Genomic DNA, 13,695 nt, shown 5'->3' on the forward strand with positions numbered 1-13,695 from the left:
ATATAATATATGCATTAACAATAAGTGAGAAAATATAAAGGCACAAACAAAAATTTTTTAATTATACAATCTGCTGTTAATTATTATTAGAGCGCATATATATATATTATATTTATTGTTATTTAATATAGTTATTGCAACTATATATAGCAATTAATTACTGGGAAAAAACATTCATATATATATATAATCAAATAATAATTAAATATATAATATAAAAATTAGCGAATTCGAAAAGAATTTCTTTATTTTGAATACTCAAATTCTAAAATATAAAATATATTGAATCCTTTTTGTGCTCATTTTAAACAAATTACGTGAATTTAAATTAGGTTAAGCGAATCATTATTTTTGAGCTCATATAAATGTTGTCTGGAATTATAAAATATATATATTATCTTCTCTTATATAATCTTTGTTTACATATTAGATATATATAGAAAAAGTAATAAGAATAAATGATGGATTTTGTAAAATAATGACGATAAGTGCTTTTTAGAATATAACAAAAGCGTGTATTCGTCCTGAGAGTTTCGAAAGCAAAGAAGGAAGAAGGGAAGAATATACATACAGTGTTGTTAGACGGGCTAGGTTTTTTCGCGCATGCGCATTGAATGTAGTATTAATGAAGTAGTCACTCGCATGAAATGGGGTCCTGATTTCCCCCTCTGTTTAATTTTTCTTAAATTATTGAAAATTTTTTAAAATAATTAATGAATCGTATAATTTTTATTATAAATGTAATAAATTTAATTAAAAATGTTAAATATAAACATACAATAAACAAATAATGAAATTATAAAATATATACATATACGTGTACCTATGTTATAACATACGTAAATTACGAGTTTAGTTTTTATTTATACAATTTATAATTTGAATTATTGATTAATTTTAATATACATAAATTATAATAATACACTTTTATATTACATATATTGTAATAATTTATTTATTTTTACGTACGTTCAATTTATCTGTTTCCTGCGATTCCGCCAAAACTCCGTGGTCCAGGGTCTTGGTCCATAGTTGCGCGCGCAAACATCATACGTTACTGTAGTCGTCATGGTTACGTCACGGTAATACGCGCATGCGCGAAAAAACCTAGCCCGTCTAACAACACTGTATCACAGATTAATAGACAGATCGCCAAAGGCCTGCCTAAAGAAGAGACCGCCATCTTCGTGCGATAGACTTTGCCCCTTACCGACACACTTTGCCCCTGGTTCGAGTCCGTGCTAAATTCGTAGACTTGAACCAAAAGACTTTGCCCCTGGTTCGAGTCCGTGCTAAATTTCGTAGACTCGACCAAAAGACTTTGCCCCTGGTGCAAGTCCAGGCTAAATTCGTTTGACATTACCAACAGACTTTGCCCCTGGTGCGAATCCAGGCTAATTGATCATGAGACCAATTTGAGAGATTTGGCCCCCGTTGTGTGTGTGTGTGTGTGTGTGTGTGTGTGTGAGAGAGAGAGAGAGAGAGAGAGAGAATATTTTACATATATGCATATATATATAAAATTTATTAAATATAAAAAATATATTTTTTACACATAAAATGTTTTTTTATTGAAATAATCACGATTTTAAATGTGATATAACACAGTGTTCAAAAATTTTTTAATTAAATTTTTTAATTAAATTTTATTAAAGAAAATTACTTGAAATTTTTTACATTAAGAATTTAAAGGCTCCTTATTCTCTTGTAGAAATTTATCACTACGCCAATTAATCACTTATTTTGAGTATTTAAAATACTATAATATACAGTAATTTAAGTATTCGAAATAAAAGTGATTAATTACTCGAAATAAGTGATAAATTGGCGTTACTAGTAATAAATTTCTATAAGGGTTGAAATAAAGTATAAGAGATAAATAGGCTATATGTGAGCCGTATGCGAAATGTGAGATGTAAGACGCATATTGAAATTTAATTTTTCGATATAACTTTCAAAAATGTACACGAGGTACAAAAAATTAGCTTGGACATTTGTAAGACTTAAAATTGGGATTAATTCTCAATTCTATTAATTAAATTTCGATATAACACACCTTACATCCGCGCACGGCTCACATATATATAGCCCATTTATTAGTGCAATTTTTAAGTTCCTTATTTTTCAAAGTTCACCTTTTTACGTTATCAAATATTTTTACGTTTTCAAGAATTTTATATTTTTACTTACCGCAGTTTCTTATCCAAATGTAAAATCTTTTATCGCAGTCTATAAAAAATTGAAACAATTTACAATTTTATGATATAATATTATTATTATTACAATTTCTATATATATGCACATCTGTCAAATATCGTGATTTATTTCACATTATTATTATCTATTTTAATAAAAAAAAACAAAAACACTTGCAACAATAAAAAATAAACCGCCTGCCGCGAACGGAAAATGCCAAGAAAGCACGCAATTTCCGCGAATCTCGTAATTTTTTTGAAAAATCAACAATTTCAACGAAATTGTAAATTCTTCAAATCACTGCACAAGTATAATTCACAATAATAATTTTCAGTAACTACGATAAAAAATCGTATACTGAAAACCGCAAACGAAAGTGCAATGGGAGTAAGAGTAAAGTCTGTGATAAAATTAATTGGCAATAGAAAATTAATAATTTTTAAATAGAAAAATTTTGAAATTACCGAGGATTTACAAATAATAAAGTAAAAATATTAAATAATTTATGTTTTCGAATTTTGCTCGCGGAGAGGATCTTTAAAACAAGATTTTTAGAAGAGAGGACCTTTAAAATATAAACAGGCAAAAACGTTGGAAAAATTAAAGCGCGCGTTTAAACAGATAAACGCAATGAAATAAATACGCAATTGTTTTTACTTATCGCTGTAAGCTCACAAGCTTCTGACGTGCTATACACTTTTATATAATATATACAAGGTGTCCGGTAACTAACGGACCAATGATTAAGGGCGGATTCTCTGGCCAATTTGGAGACGATTTTTCCTTAGCAAAAATGTTGAGAAGTCAATAATTTTCGAGTTATAAGCGATTAAAAAAAAAATAGGTTTTTTGAAAACTAAACGTTTTGGAGTTAAAAGTCTAACATAATTACATTCTTCAGTTAATTTCAGGTAGAGTTTACTATAATAAAATTTTAATTTAAGGCTTAGTTATAAAGATACATAATGACAAAGATTGGAAAGTTGTAAAAAATGATGACCTTTTTCGACATTTTCGCTGAGGAAAAATCGTTCCCAAATTGACCAAAGAATCCATTTGTAATCATTGGTCTGTTAGTTACCGGACACCCTGTATATTGGACACGAGTTTCGTTTGTTTCAGATTCTCGAGAGTTGAAGTAGGAACATACGAGTATCATATATCGTTTGTGACTTGCCGAATGAAAGCAAGACAGAGAGCGAACGAGATGATGAGCTTAATAGCTCATAATGTTATAAATAAATAAATAAAAAATTATAACCTGACCTACTAGTTATTGAATCTTTTTTTAATAAAATGTTTCATTATTATTATCATCTAAGTCTAAGTCGTTTAATTACTTTTTAGTTTTTTAATAATTAATTTAATTTATTCTAGTCATTTTTATATGAGAAAAATAATATCACGTATACGTTTTATAATGAATTAATATATTTCGGGAATCGAATTATATATTATTCTTAATAATATAAAAGTGTTCAAAAATTATATTTGACTTTTAATTTTAATTATTTTATAGCAAAGAGTTCCGAAATCTCTTACACACATAATGGGGATTTTTTTCATCCATATAATTCGCAATTAAGTATATATGTTAATTATTAATTTTAATAAAATAAAAATTAAAATTAAAGGTCAAATATAATTTTTAAACACAAATATATTAAATTAATTATAAAACGTATACCCATGATAGTATTTTTCTCGTACAAAAATAATTAGAGTAAATTAAATTAATCATAAAAGATTAAAAATTAATTAAAGAATTTAAACTTATATTTTATATAATAATAATAAAACATTTTATTACGTCAAACCGTCGTGAAATAATTAAATAAAATTTGCTAGTTACGTCAAAGTCAAGTTTTCTAAGCTTATAAAACATTTTATTAAAAAACAGATTCAATAAATATAAGTACATGTTATATATATACTTATATTTATTGAATCTGTTTTTTTTATAAAATGTTTTATTATTATCATATATAATATAAATTATTTAATTATTTTTTAATTTTTTTATGAGTAATTTAATTTGTTCTAGTTATTTTTGTACGAGAAAAATACTATCACGGGTATACGTTTTATAACGAATTAAATATATTTATGTTCAAAAATTATATTTGACCTTTAATTTTAATTTTGTATTTTATTAAAATTAATAATTAACATATATACTTAATTGCGAATTATATGGATGAACAAAATCTCTATTATGTGTGTAAGAGATTTCGGAACTCTTTGCTAAAATAATTAAAATTAAAAGTCAAATATAATTTTTGAACACTTTTATATTATTAAAAATATATAATTCGACTCTCGAAATATATTAATTCATTATAAAACGTATACGTATTAGTATTTTTCACATATTAAAATGATTAGAATAAATTAAATTAATTATTAAAAAACTAAAAATTAATTAAACGACTTAGACTTAGATGATAATAATAATGAAACATTTATTAAAAAATAATTATAATAGGTCAGGTTAATATTTTATTTATTTATTTATTTATAACATCATAAAATTCTGTCCTTTCCGAAATACGCGAACGCTACGAAAAGATAAATCTCGTACATGCCGCCGGACGAGTTCATGAGCATGAGACGCTCTTATCTTGGGAACGTATTAATAGTTACTGCATTGACTACTACTACGATATGGCGCTGAAATCAGTGAGAAATGCTGGTCTCTCCTTCATCCAGACCTTTGGCGATCTGTCTATTAATCTGTGACTGTATACATATAATTGCACACAGGTAGACAAAAGAAAAGGATTTAAATTCCCCTAGTTATAGACTAGTGACTAGTTATATACATGTCATGTTAGCACTGTTAGGCTCGTATAATATAGCGCGAAATATAAATTAATTTACACACTTTCTAATGAGAAGAATAATTAAAAAATATAATTATAGCAATAAATTTCGCATTTTTTTCTAGAAAAATATAAAATTTGAAAAAATGAAGAAAAAATCATTTCTATACATAATTATATATAAATTCAGATATAAAGTCGGAAATTCAAATTTATTTATTGTTAGCAGAGATTTAAATCTATTTAGCAAAGACTCAAGTTTTATCTAGCAGAAATTCAAATCATGTTCATATCGAAGTAAAATATTTACAAAATATTTGCAAATATTTGTCGTTTATTGAAATAACCTCCGCAAAACATAACCTTTAATTCATTATCAAACAGCTAATCGAGAAATATTCGCTGTTGAGAAACACGTGTTAGATCCTTAAAAAAATTATCAAACGGATTGATGCAAACAGCAAAATCTTGATTTCTGTCAAAATATCGTCATAATGGGAAAAACGTCGAAGGACAAGCGTGATATATATTACAGAAAGGCAAAGGAAGAGGGATGGCGAGCTCGAAGTGCTTTTAAACTACTCCAAATCGATACCGAATGTCACATTTTCGATGGTTCATAATTTATTTGTATAATAAATCTGTTTTCCTTTTCAATACATTTTATTCCACATCTTGGAAAAAACATAGATATGGAAGAAATAACGAAAAATTGAAAAAACATTTTAGAGTACTAATTTTAGAGTACTAATAATAATTTTTAAAAAATCTTTAAAAAGAATTAAGAATAATTTAAATATATATTATGAAAAAAAAAAAACGTTTTTTTATTTTCTTTTAGGAGTGTCCAAAGCAGTAGATCTATGTGCTGCTCCTGGAAGCTGGAGCCAGGTCTTAGCTCGCAAACTAAAGTAAGTAAATTCTTACTTTAAAAAAGATAGTAATACAAATTTATATTATTTAACACATGCAGCTGGTAATTTTTTCACTTTTCCAAGTTGAAAGTCAAATACAATAAGTTTAAAGATAAATAATTATATATTTATTTTTTGACAGTGAGAACTACAAAAAGGCTTTAGAGAAAGGCGATGCATCTCTTCCAAAAATTGTAGCAGTCGATTTACAGGCAATGGCACCCTTGGAAGGAGTTATTCAACTACAAGGTGACATTACTAACACAAATACCGCACAGCAGATCATTGCGCAGTTTGATAATACTCAAGCAGATCTGGTAGTGTGTGACGGAGCACCTGATGGTACGTATCTTATGTCATTTTTCACTTTTGTCACATCTAAATATATTTATCTAAAATGATTAATGTATGTTATATTTTATTCAGTGACTGGTTTACATGATATGGATATATTCATTCAATCGCAGCTTCTATTAGCTGCTCTGAATATAACCACACACATCTTGAGACCTGGTGGAACGTTTGTGGCCAAAATCTTTCGAGCTAAGGACGTATCTTTTCTGTATGCTCAATTGAGGATATTTTTCCCTTATGTATATTGTACGAAACCCAGTAGTTCTCGCAATTCGAGTATCGAGGCGTTTGTAGTCTGTAAAGACTATTCTCCACCAGAAGGCTATAAACCACATATGCTGAACCCTTTACTGACACATGAGTCATGCAACTTTGAAGAGCTGACAGGAGTCAATAGATTCATCGTTCCATTTGTGGTGTGCGGAGATCTTAGTCAACCGGATTCTGACATGTGCTATCCACTAAATGTAAGTGTAGTATTATGTTTTTATTTGTGAATCATAGATTTCTCTAGAAACAATCTTATTTTTTTGTATCTTGCTTATATATTTTATTATATCTTTGTTAAATCATTATTTGAAAATTTCAGTACAGAGGGAAGGAATACAAGTATCATGAACCAGTGCAAACCCCCATAGCCCCGCCCTATGCTGAGGCGTTATCCTTGTTAGAAAATAGAAAAGCTGGAACCAGCGCTTTTGTTTTTGATCATGACACCGATTTTGACGAAACCGACATCAGTAGAGCGATCGAAACTGAAAGTGCGACATCGACGGCATGGGTCAAGAAATGTGCATTTATTGATGCTGCGCAAATCGATTCTGAAACGAATACAACTGCAAAAACTACTCAGGATAAGAATAAGGAAGAGGAAACAACCATCGATGCATTACAGAGTTTGTACATATCCAAGGAAGCTGAAAATCTAGATAACGCTGAATGAAATAAATATATTATATTATTTTGTAATATATTTATTAAATGAATATATAAGTACGTTTATACGTTAAAAATATGTGTCTTTAGTTTTGTGATCTATTAATTTTTAAAAATCAAACATATCCAACTCGAAAACCTTTAATTTGTTCACTTATAATCAAATAAATTTTCTTCATTTTATGATTTTTTATAATACAAATAATATATAAAATTTATCTAAACTTAAATAAAATTTAAAAAATTTCTTAAATATTTCTTTATATAGAAGAGAATTAATATTTTTATTTCGCATAATTTTATATATAGATATTTATAAATGTGGACTTATTTTCTGATGTGTACCTATATAACATATAGCATACTTTATACGTGTATATATACTTTGTTATGATCGCACGAGTGATATTATTGACAAACTGGTCACATGAAATAGTAAACACCGGATTGTCACGGTGATAGGTGATTGCGTCTGGATATGTGGAAGAACAAGGTATTATATTTATTAAAAACGTGCCGCATATATATCGGTTTCGGAAAATTTCTTTCTTTTCGACAGACGGACAGAATTTGCCGATTTTGCAAGGAAACGTTCTGCTGTGCAAAATGTCGCAATCACCACGTGAACAAGATTCATCCTGGCCTGAACATCGACTGTTGCTTGTGCGCCTCTGAGTTATTGCCGGTACGATATGGCGAGTTCGAAAAACTGAATCTAAGGGACGAGGAACTGTTGAATCATATAGCAGACAAACATTTGCCGTTACGTTGCCAGCTGTGTGGTGATTTATACGAATCCAAGGAAGATTTCAAATCCTTCGGTAATTCCACGAAACGAATTTATTATTAATTTCAAAATCTGTGTGAAACTAATCAGCATAAATAGTCATCTGTCAAAGTCGCGAAATTGGAAGTTTTGACACTGAAGTTTGTTCTAACAAGTACAGTGTTTTTCATTTTTCATCAATTTTTTATTCGTCAATTTTTGCGTAAATTTGTGTTAAATCTTCCGTATGTATTAAAGTTGTTTTCTTTTTCTCATCTATATTTTTCTATCTGTTTATACAGGAAAAAATAAGAATAACTAAAAAATAATTTTTAAAAAATTTTTTCTATAATTTTTCTTTTTTTTTATTTGGAAAAATAAAATTTGAAGAAAAGAAAAAATCACTTATATACAGGTGTTTCTAAACAAGTGCGAAAAATTTTAAGAATGATTCTTTATTTATAAAATTAAAAGAAGGAGTTTTTCATATAAATATATGCACTCTTCCCGATTCAGCGACTTTCGGATCTATATTTTTCTCTTGCATTTATTTATTTATTTCCGTAGGGGGGTTAAAGGATTATTGAAATTAAATCTCAAAAATGAGATTATTTCATATTTTAAAATCTTGGCCGTGACCAAGTAAAATTTGGTGCCTTGTGCACAGATATTTAATTCTAACGAAAAAATTTAGTTTCGTTAGGATAACGCACTGTCTTCCGCGATTGGCTCTTATATACACTCTTTATACATTAATTATAGACATATCATTCTCTGAAGAGTACACCTCCTCTTAAGAGAGAGATAAAAATTAAGTTTTTAATTTTTTCTCAAGAACAAGTTAAAAAAATGAAATTTGGTAGATATTTTTCATTAGTAAAAAGGATATTAATTAATATTTTTTATTTAACCTTTCCATATTGTTATAACGATATGGAAAGATAAGGGAATGAAACTAACAACTTTTCTTCATTTTTTTATTACAATTTTGTAATCGACCGGAATATGAACACCTAAAAATATGCATTAGAAAGCTTAATTATTTCTTTAGAAATTTTTTTATATTTTATTTTATTTTTTTGTAAAATTAATAGTTGAGTGAATAGTTTTAAAATATTAATAAAACCTCCTCTTTTTGAAGAACTCGCCCTGTATATATCTATTGGATATTTATTTATATATTTTTTCTGAGTAAACTTTAGGCAAGTGCAAGTGGTGGTCTCAACATTCGTTGACGTCGCCGATAGGTCTCGAGCAGAAGCTGAAGCAGTGTTTTATGACCGATTGCAATAACGGGTACACGCCGCCTGAGATCTACCGAAAGACCAGCACGCCGATGCTTGGCCAGAAGGCCACCTTCGAGACACCCTGCGTGCCGTATTTCAGCCTGAAGACGCCCAAGACAAATTCGCCATCGTCGATCAACGCACAAAAATCACAGAACAACGATATTTTCATCAGTGTCACCGAGTTTTTCAGCTTCTCCCACATCTCGAACGAGGACGAGACGACGCCCTTCAGGACCGCCAACAAGGACGAGCTCATCAGAAGTAATTCCGGCAGAAAGCTAAATATCATGGAAGAGCGAGACGAGACCGAGAAGATAACTGTAGATGAGCCGGTAGATATGAATCTGACGAAACCTGAGGGCTGCAGCCTGGAATTGCCGATATTATCGGACGTCATCTGCGAGGAGTCGGACAAGACGCTGGATGTTGTGAAGAAAGTGAGATTTTCCGATCAACATGAAACTATGCCGGAATGCAAAAGCTCGATAAATAAGTCTTGCGTGAAGATCGTGTTGAACACATCGGCGGAGGAAAACTTTCACGACGCTAATGAAATCTTGAGTACGCCAAACGTGAAGAACACAAAAGACATAAGTGATGTAAAAGCGAAGAACAACACGACGAAGATCGCGGAAGACATAAAGAATACAAAAGACAGTCAGGTAGAGTCTCTTAAAAAGTATTCCTTCGTAAAACCTCTACAGAATTCTACAATTGGCACGCAAATCGTGCAAAATGACACGAAGAAGAACACCGAGAAGGAGAATCGAAATCCTGAAATAAACGACAGGGGCCCATCATCGGACCCGCGTCATCTACAAGATACCAACAGGATACTGATAACCGTGTTGATGGAAAGCAATTCGGGAGGATTGAGTACGGATCTGATGCCCCTAATTGATTCGAGTCTGAAGAAGCTACAGGAACTTGCATCGACGAATCAATCTTCTTTGGTTGAATCTACTAATGCTGTTCATTTGCGTAACAAGTCTGTTACGAAAATGGAGATGAGTATCTCGAATGTCGAGAGCTATTCCACAAAAGATGCGACAACAGATAATCGACAAATCGTACCATCTCCTTCATTATCTATGCGGAACGTTAGGAACAATACAAGTAACAACGGATTCTTCGCAGTCGTCGCGCAAGCCATGAAGTACGCCCTGAAAAGTTTCTCCGGTAAGTTAGGGCCATCACACATAAATTGACATAACTGCATATACTTAACATAAGACTGACTGTATTATTTATAATTTATATCGATATTTTTTTGCATGTTCCCAATTTTTTCCATCATATATCTTTGTAACTAAGCCTTTAAATAAAAATTCTATTAATGTAAACTCTATTTGAAATTAACTAAAGAATGTAATTTTATTAATATTTTATTTCCACAATACTTAGTTTGTAAAATCTCTTTATTTTTAATAACTTAAAGCTTATAATTCAAAAATTATTATTGATGCCTCAACATTTTCACTGACAAGAGGAAAAATTGTCTTCAAATAATCCTATAAGAAACCGATGCCATTAACAGCAGACTATACAATAATTCTGAGACATTCTGTATATAAAAGAATTCCCATTTGCACACAATTCCTCTCTAGAAAGTTAGAATCGTTGAAAATTTCTCTCTTGAATCCCAATTCTAGGCTTGGGAATTTCAACGAACAAGACCGAAGTGATCGAACAACGGAAAATCGTCGCGGAATCGACATCGACATCGCAGGAATCGTCTGTCAACGTCGCCTCGTCCAGCATCCAGCTTCGTCCTACCAAACGAGCCCGCGAAAATGCTGAGGTGTCTTCACGAGTAGATTCGATCATCGTGGATATCCAAAGCCCGTTAGCGAAACGTCAAAAGGGATGGTACACCATGATCAAAGGACGTCAACCGATCAATCGAATGCGAAACCGAACACGAAACAATCACTCGACATCATCTAGTGGAGTACAGGTCTTCAGTCAAGGATCTCTGACGGTAGGCGATACGGTTCTTCCGCTTCCTGCGCGAGCACATCAGTCTACGCAAACCGAATAATCTCTTTTTTCTGTTTTTTTTTTTTTTTAATATAAAGTGTATATGTTTGCAAATATATTAGACGAATTAAGAGAAATATCTCTCAGTCAGAATGTATATTTTGTGAAATGATGTCTAAAATTTTGTTTAAATAATTTTTTGATCCAATTAATTTTTTGTTATATTAATTCTATTACAGAGTATAATCGAAAAGAATTTTTTATTTAAAAGTTGCGACGTGTTACAAGTATTTATATATGTATATGATATATTACGCATTTTATATATTAAACGTTTGAAAATTAAATTGAAATGATATAGTGTAGTGTTTGACAGAAAATATTAAAAATAAATTACTTTAGATCTTGGAATATATCTTGCTTAATTATTATTATTTGAAGAAAAGGATATGTTATGAAATGTTTTTTTTATTTGTATATATTATCTCTTTCATAAATATTGAAATAAATGTAAAAATTATATCATTAAAAATATAACATCAAAGTTTCATATTTTTCCGACAATATTGATTTATATTATTTAACATATATAAATATATATATAATTTGGAATTTCTATACTTATTTTTTAAAAATTAAAATGTATATCCATTTAATTTAATCAGCTGATCATTTCATACGCATAGATAGCAGCACTGAATCATAAGAATTTTATGATTGTATCTGTGTGATTGAAATATATATATATAGTCAGAGAGAAGCCTGAGAGAGGCCATGCCGGCGATTTTCGTGGGACGCTTTAAAAGACCGTACAGCAGCGCCGTGCATCCACTTTTAGGAATTGAAACTACGTAGTCACATCCATTTACATCCACTTTTCGATTTGTGGTTCACGTCCGTGCTAAATACATCCACTTTTTGATTAATAAAATCTAAAATCATTTTTAATGCACGTGTCCAACATTTTATATTCATAAATTATAGGTAAAACATATATAGGGAATATATTTCGTATTTACATAAATAAATTAACAAATATATGCATATATTTTTTATGCAATATTTTTCATTTTAACATATATATTATACATGTATATATATATATATATATATATATGTGTATATACGTATATTCGTAAAATACTATAAATGAAAAAAATCTTGGGTAAGAAAAGACTGTGAAACTGTGACAATTAATATCATCTCGTTTTGTTCTTTATTTGTTCTCTCTCTTTCTCTCGCTTTCGATGAATATCCGGAGATTTTAATATATAATAATTTATACGAATTTAAATGTCTCATATAAAAGATATATAATATCAGAGAGAAAGATGAGAGCGGCCAGGCCGGCGTTTTGGCTGTTACCGTTTTTACGGGACTGCTTGAAGCGCCCCTCGCACCCGTTTTTAATATCGGAACTAACTGCACACCCATTTTCTGGCAGGGTCGATAAAGTTTGTATTTGGTGCGAGTCCGTGCTACGCCCATAATTTTCGTGTTAACACAGTATCACGTATTCATTCTGTATATGTGCGATCTTTTCTCTTTATATATATATATATATATATATATATATGTATTTATATAATTTGTATAAAAACTAAAATATAATTATTAAAATATATATATATATATGTATATGTGTAATGAAATATATAAATCTTATTTTAATTAAAATAAAAAGAACGATTAATTGTTCGACCACCTGGATTTTGGAATGTAATTTTTAATATATATTATATTATATTTAATATTTATCGCCGCTTCTATTAATATGAAGTGCAATGTCAACGTGCAATAATGTACAATTATTTAAAGTTTCCATGCCTAATGTATCATGCCGGTATAAAAGAACGTCAAGTAGCATACGTAGCCGAGCAACTAAGATGACGAGCTGAAATCGTGGACATTTCAAGTTCAAACCCCTGCCTTTTTCAGATTTTTTTTTCACTTTTTTCAAATAAGTTATTATGTGTATAAATGTGTAATAATCAATATATCATTATTTGATAATTTTTTTTGTAATGGAACAAAATAAATTATTTTTTAATTCTGCAAGGAATTTAATTATTAATGCAAACGCCCACACACATAATTTAGATATTCAATTTTTTTAGTTCAAATGTTTCTTGCAATCTGTATACGACAATCAGTCCACTCGCTGTGCCACAGATTGCATCGCATAATACGCTCAGAGTTATAATACGATAGAGATCGCTTTACGCTGTTTTTCCTTGAAATAAATAAATTTTACGTGTTGTGTACGCGTGTTTAGTATATTTGTTTCTTTCATATTAATTTTAACTATAATTAGTTTTTTAATTAAGATTATTTTAGTGTTAGTTGTTTATTTGTTAGTGTCCTGTTTTCTTTAATTTCGCATTTTTTAATTTTCTTTTTTTTTTGGTGTTGGTGCTAATTATTATTTTTATTTTACA

General features: G+C 29.7%; 2 protein-coding genes and 1 long non-coding RNA gene across 4 annotated transcripts; 2 read left to right on the forward strand and 1 right to left on the reverse strand.

Moving 5' to 3' along the window:
• Window positions 1-609: 609 nt before the first annotated feature.
• LOC146720338 (uncharacterized) lies at window positions 610-1,165 on the reverse strand. The gene is made up of 2 exons (XR_014926119.1): window positions 970-1,165; window positions 610-681 (listed from the first exon to the last, which is right to left on the reverse strand). It is a non-coding gene; the product is annotated as an uncharacterized LOC146720338 (long non-coding RNA).
• A 4,118-nt stretch (window positions 1,166-5,283) lies between these two features.
• Window positions 5,284-7,301, forward strand: LOC114937174 (tRNA (cytidine(32)/guanosine(34)-2'-O)-methyltransferase-like). The gene is made up of 5 exons (XM_085488750.1): window positions 5,284-5,633; window positions 5,860-5,929; window positions 6,075-6,274; window positions 6,359-6,753; window positions 6,876-7,301. Exons 1-5 carry the CDS (start codon window positions 5,513-5,515, stop codon window positions 7,227-7,229), a joined length of 1,140 nt encoding a protein of 379 aa, XP_085344876.1. The 5' UTR covers window positions 5,284-5,512; the 3' UTR covers window positions 7,230-7,301.
• A 241-nt stretch (window positions 7,302-7,542) lies between these two features.
• On the forward strand, window positions 7,543-11,564 carry LOC146720339 (uncharacterized). Of its 2 annotated transcripts, XM_085488747.1 has the most exons (4): window positions 7,543-7,715; window positions 7,782-8,043; window positions 9,191-10,456; window positions 10,930-11,564. In XM_085488747.1, exons 1-4 carry the CDS (start codon window positions 7,701-7,703, stop codon window positions 11,316-11,318), a joined length of 1,932 nt encoding a protein of 643 aa, XP_085344873.1. In that variant the 5' UTR covers window positions 7,543-7,700; the 3' UTR covers window positions 11,319-11,564. The 2 variants fall into 2 exon arrangements, with proteins under 2 accessions (XP_085344873.1, XP_085344874.1); XM_085488748.1 differs by lacking the exon at window positions 7,543-7,715 and having other exon boundaries at window positions 8,013-8,043; window positions 9,181-10,456.
• Window positions 11,565-13,695: the final 2,131 nt, after the last annotated feature.

Source organism: Nylanderia fulva, unplaced genomic scaffold (genome assembly GCF_048542155.1).
Source record: "Nylanderia fulva isolate GAGA-0341 unplaced genomic scaffold, ASM4854215v1 Scaffold705, whole genome shotgun sequence".
NCBI classification, from domain to species: domain Eukaryota; kingdom Metazoa; phylum Arthropoda; class Insecta; order Hymenoptera; family Formicidae; genus Nylanderia; species Nylanderia fulva.

Bases quoted from the DNA above. Each gene is read 5' to 3' on its own strand.
- LOC114937174 (XM_085488750.1), top strand. From the start codon at position 5,513: ATGGGAAAAACGTCGAAGGACAAGCGTGATATATATTACAGAAAGGCA. The intron at 5,930-6,074 runs GTAAGTAAATTC...ATTTTTTGACAG, and splicing joins GTCTTAGCTCGCAAACTAAA to TGAGAACTACAAAAAGGCTT. The intron at 6,275-6,358 runs GTACGTATCTTA...TATTTTATTCAG, and splicing joins GTGTGACGGAGCACCTGATG to TGACTGGTTTACATGATATG.
- LOC146720339 (XM_085488747.1), top strand. The intron at 8,044-9,190 runs GTAATTCCACGA...AGTAAACTTTAG, and splicing joins GGAAGATTTCAAATCCTTCG to GCAAGTGCAAGTGGTGGTCT. The intron at 10,457-10,929 runs GTAAGTTAGGGC...TCCCAATTCTAG, and splicing joins CGCCCTGAAAAGTTTCTCCG to GCTTGGGAATTTCAACGAAC.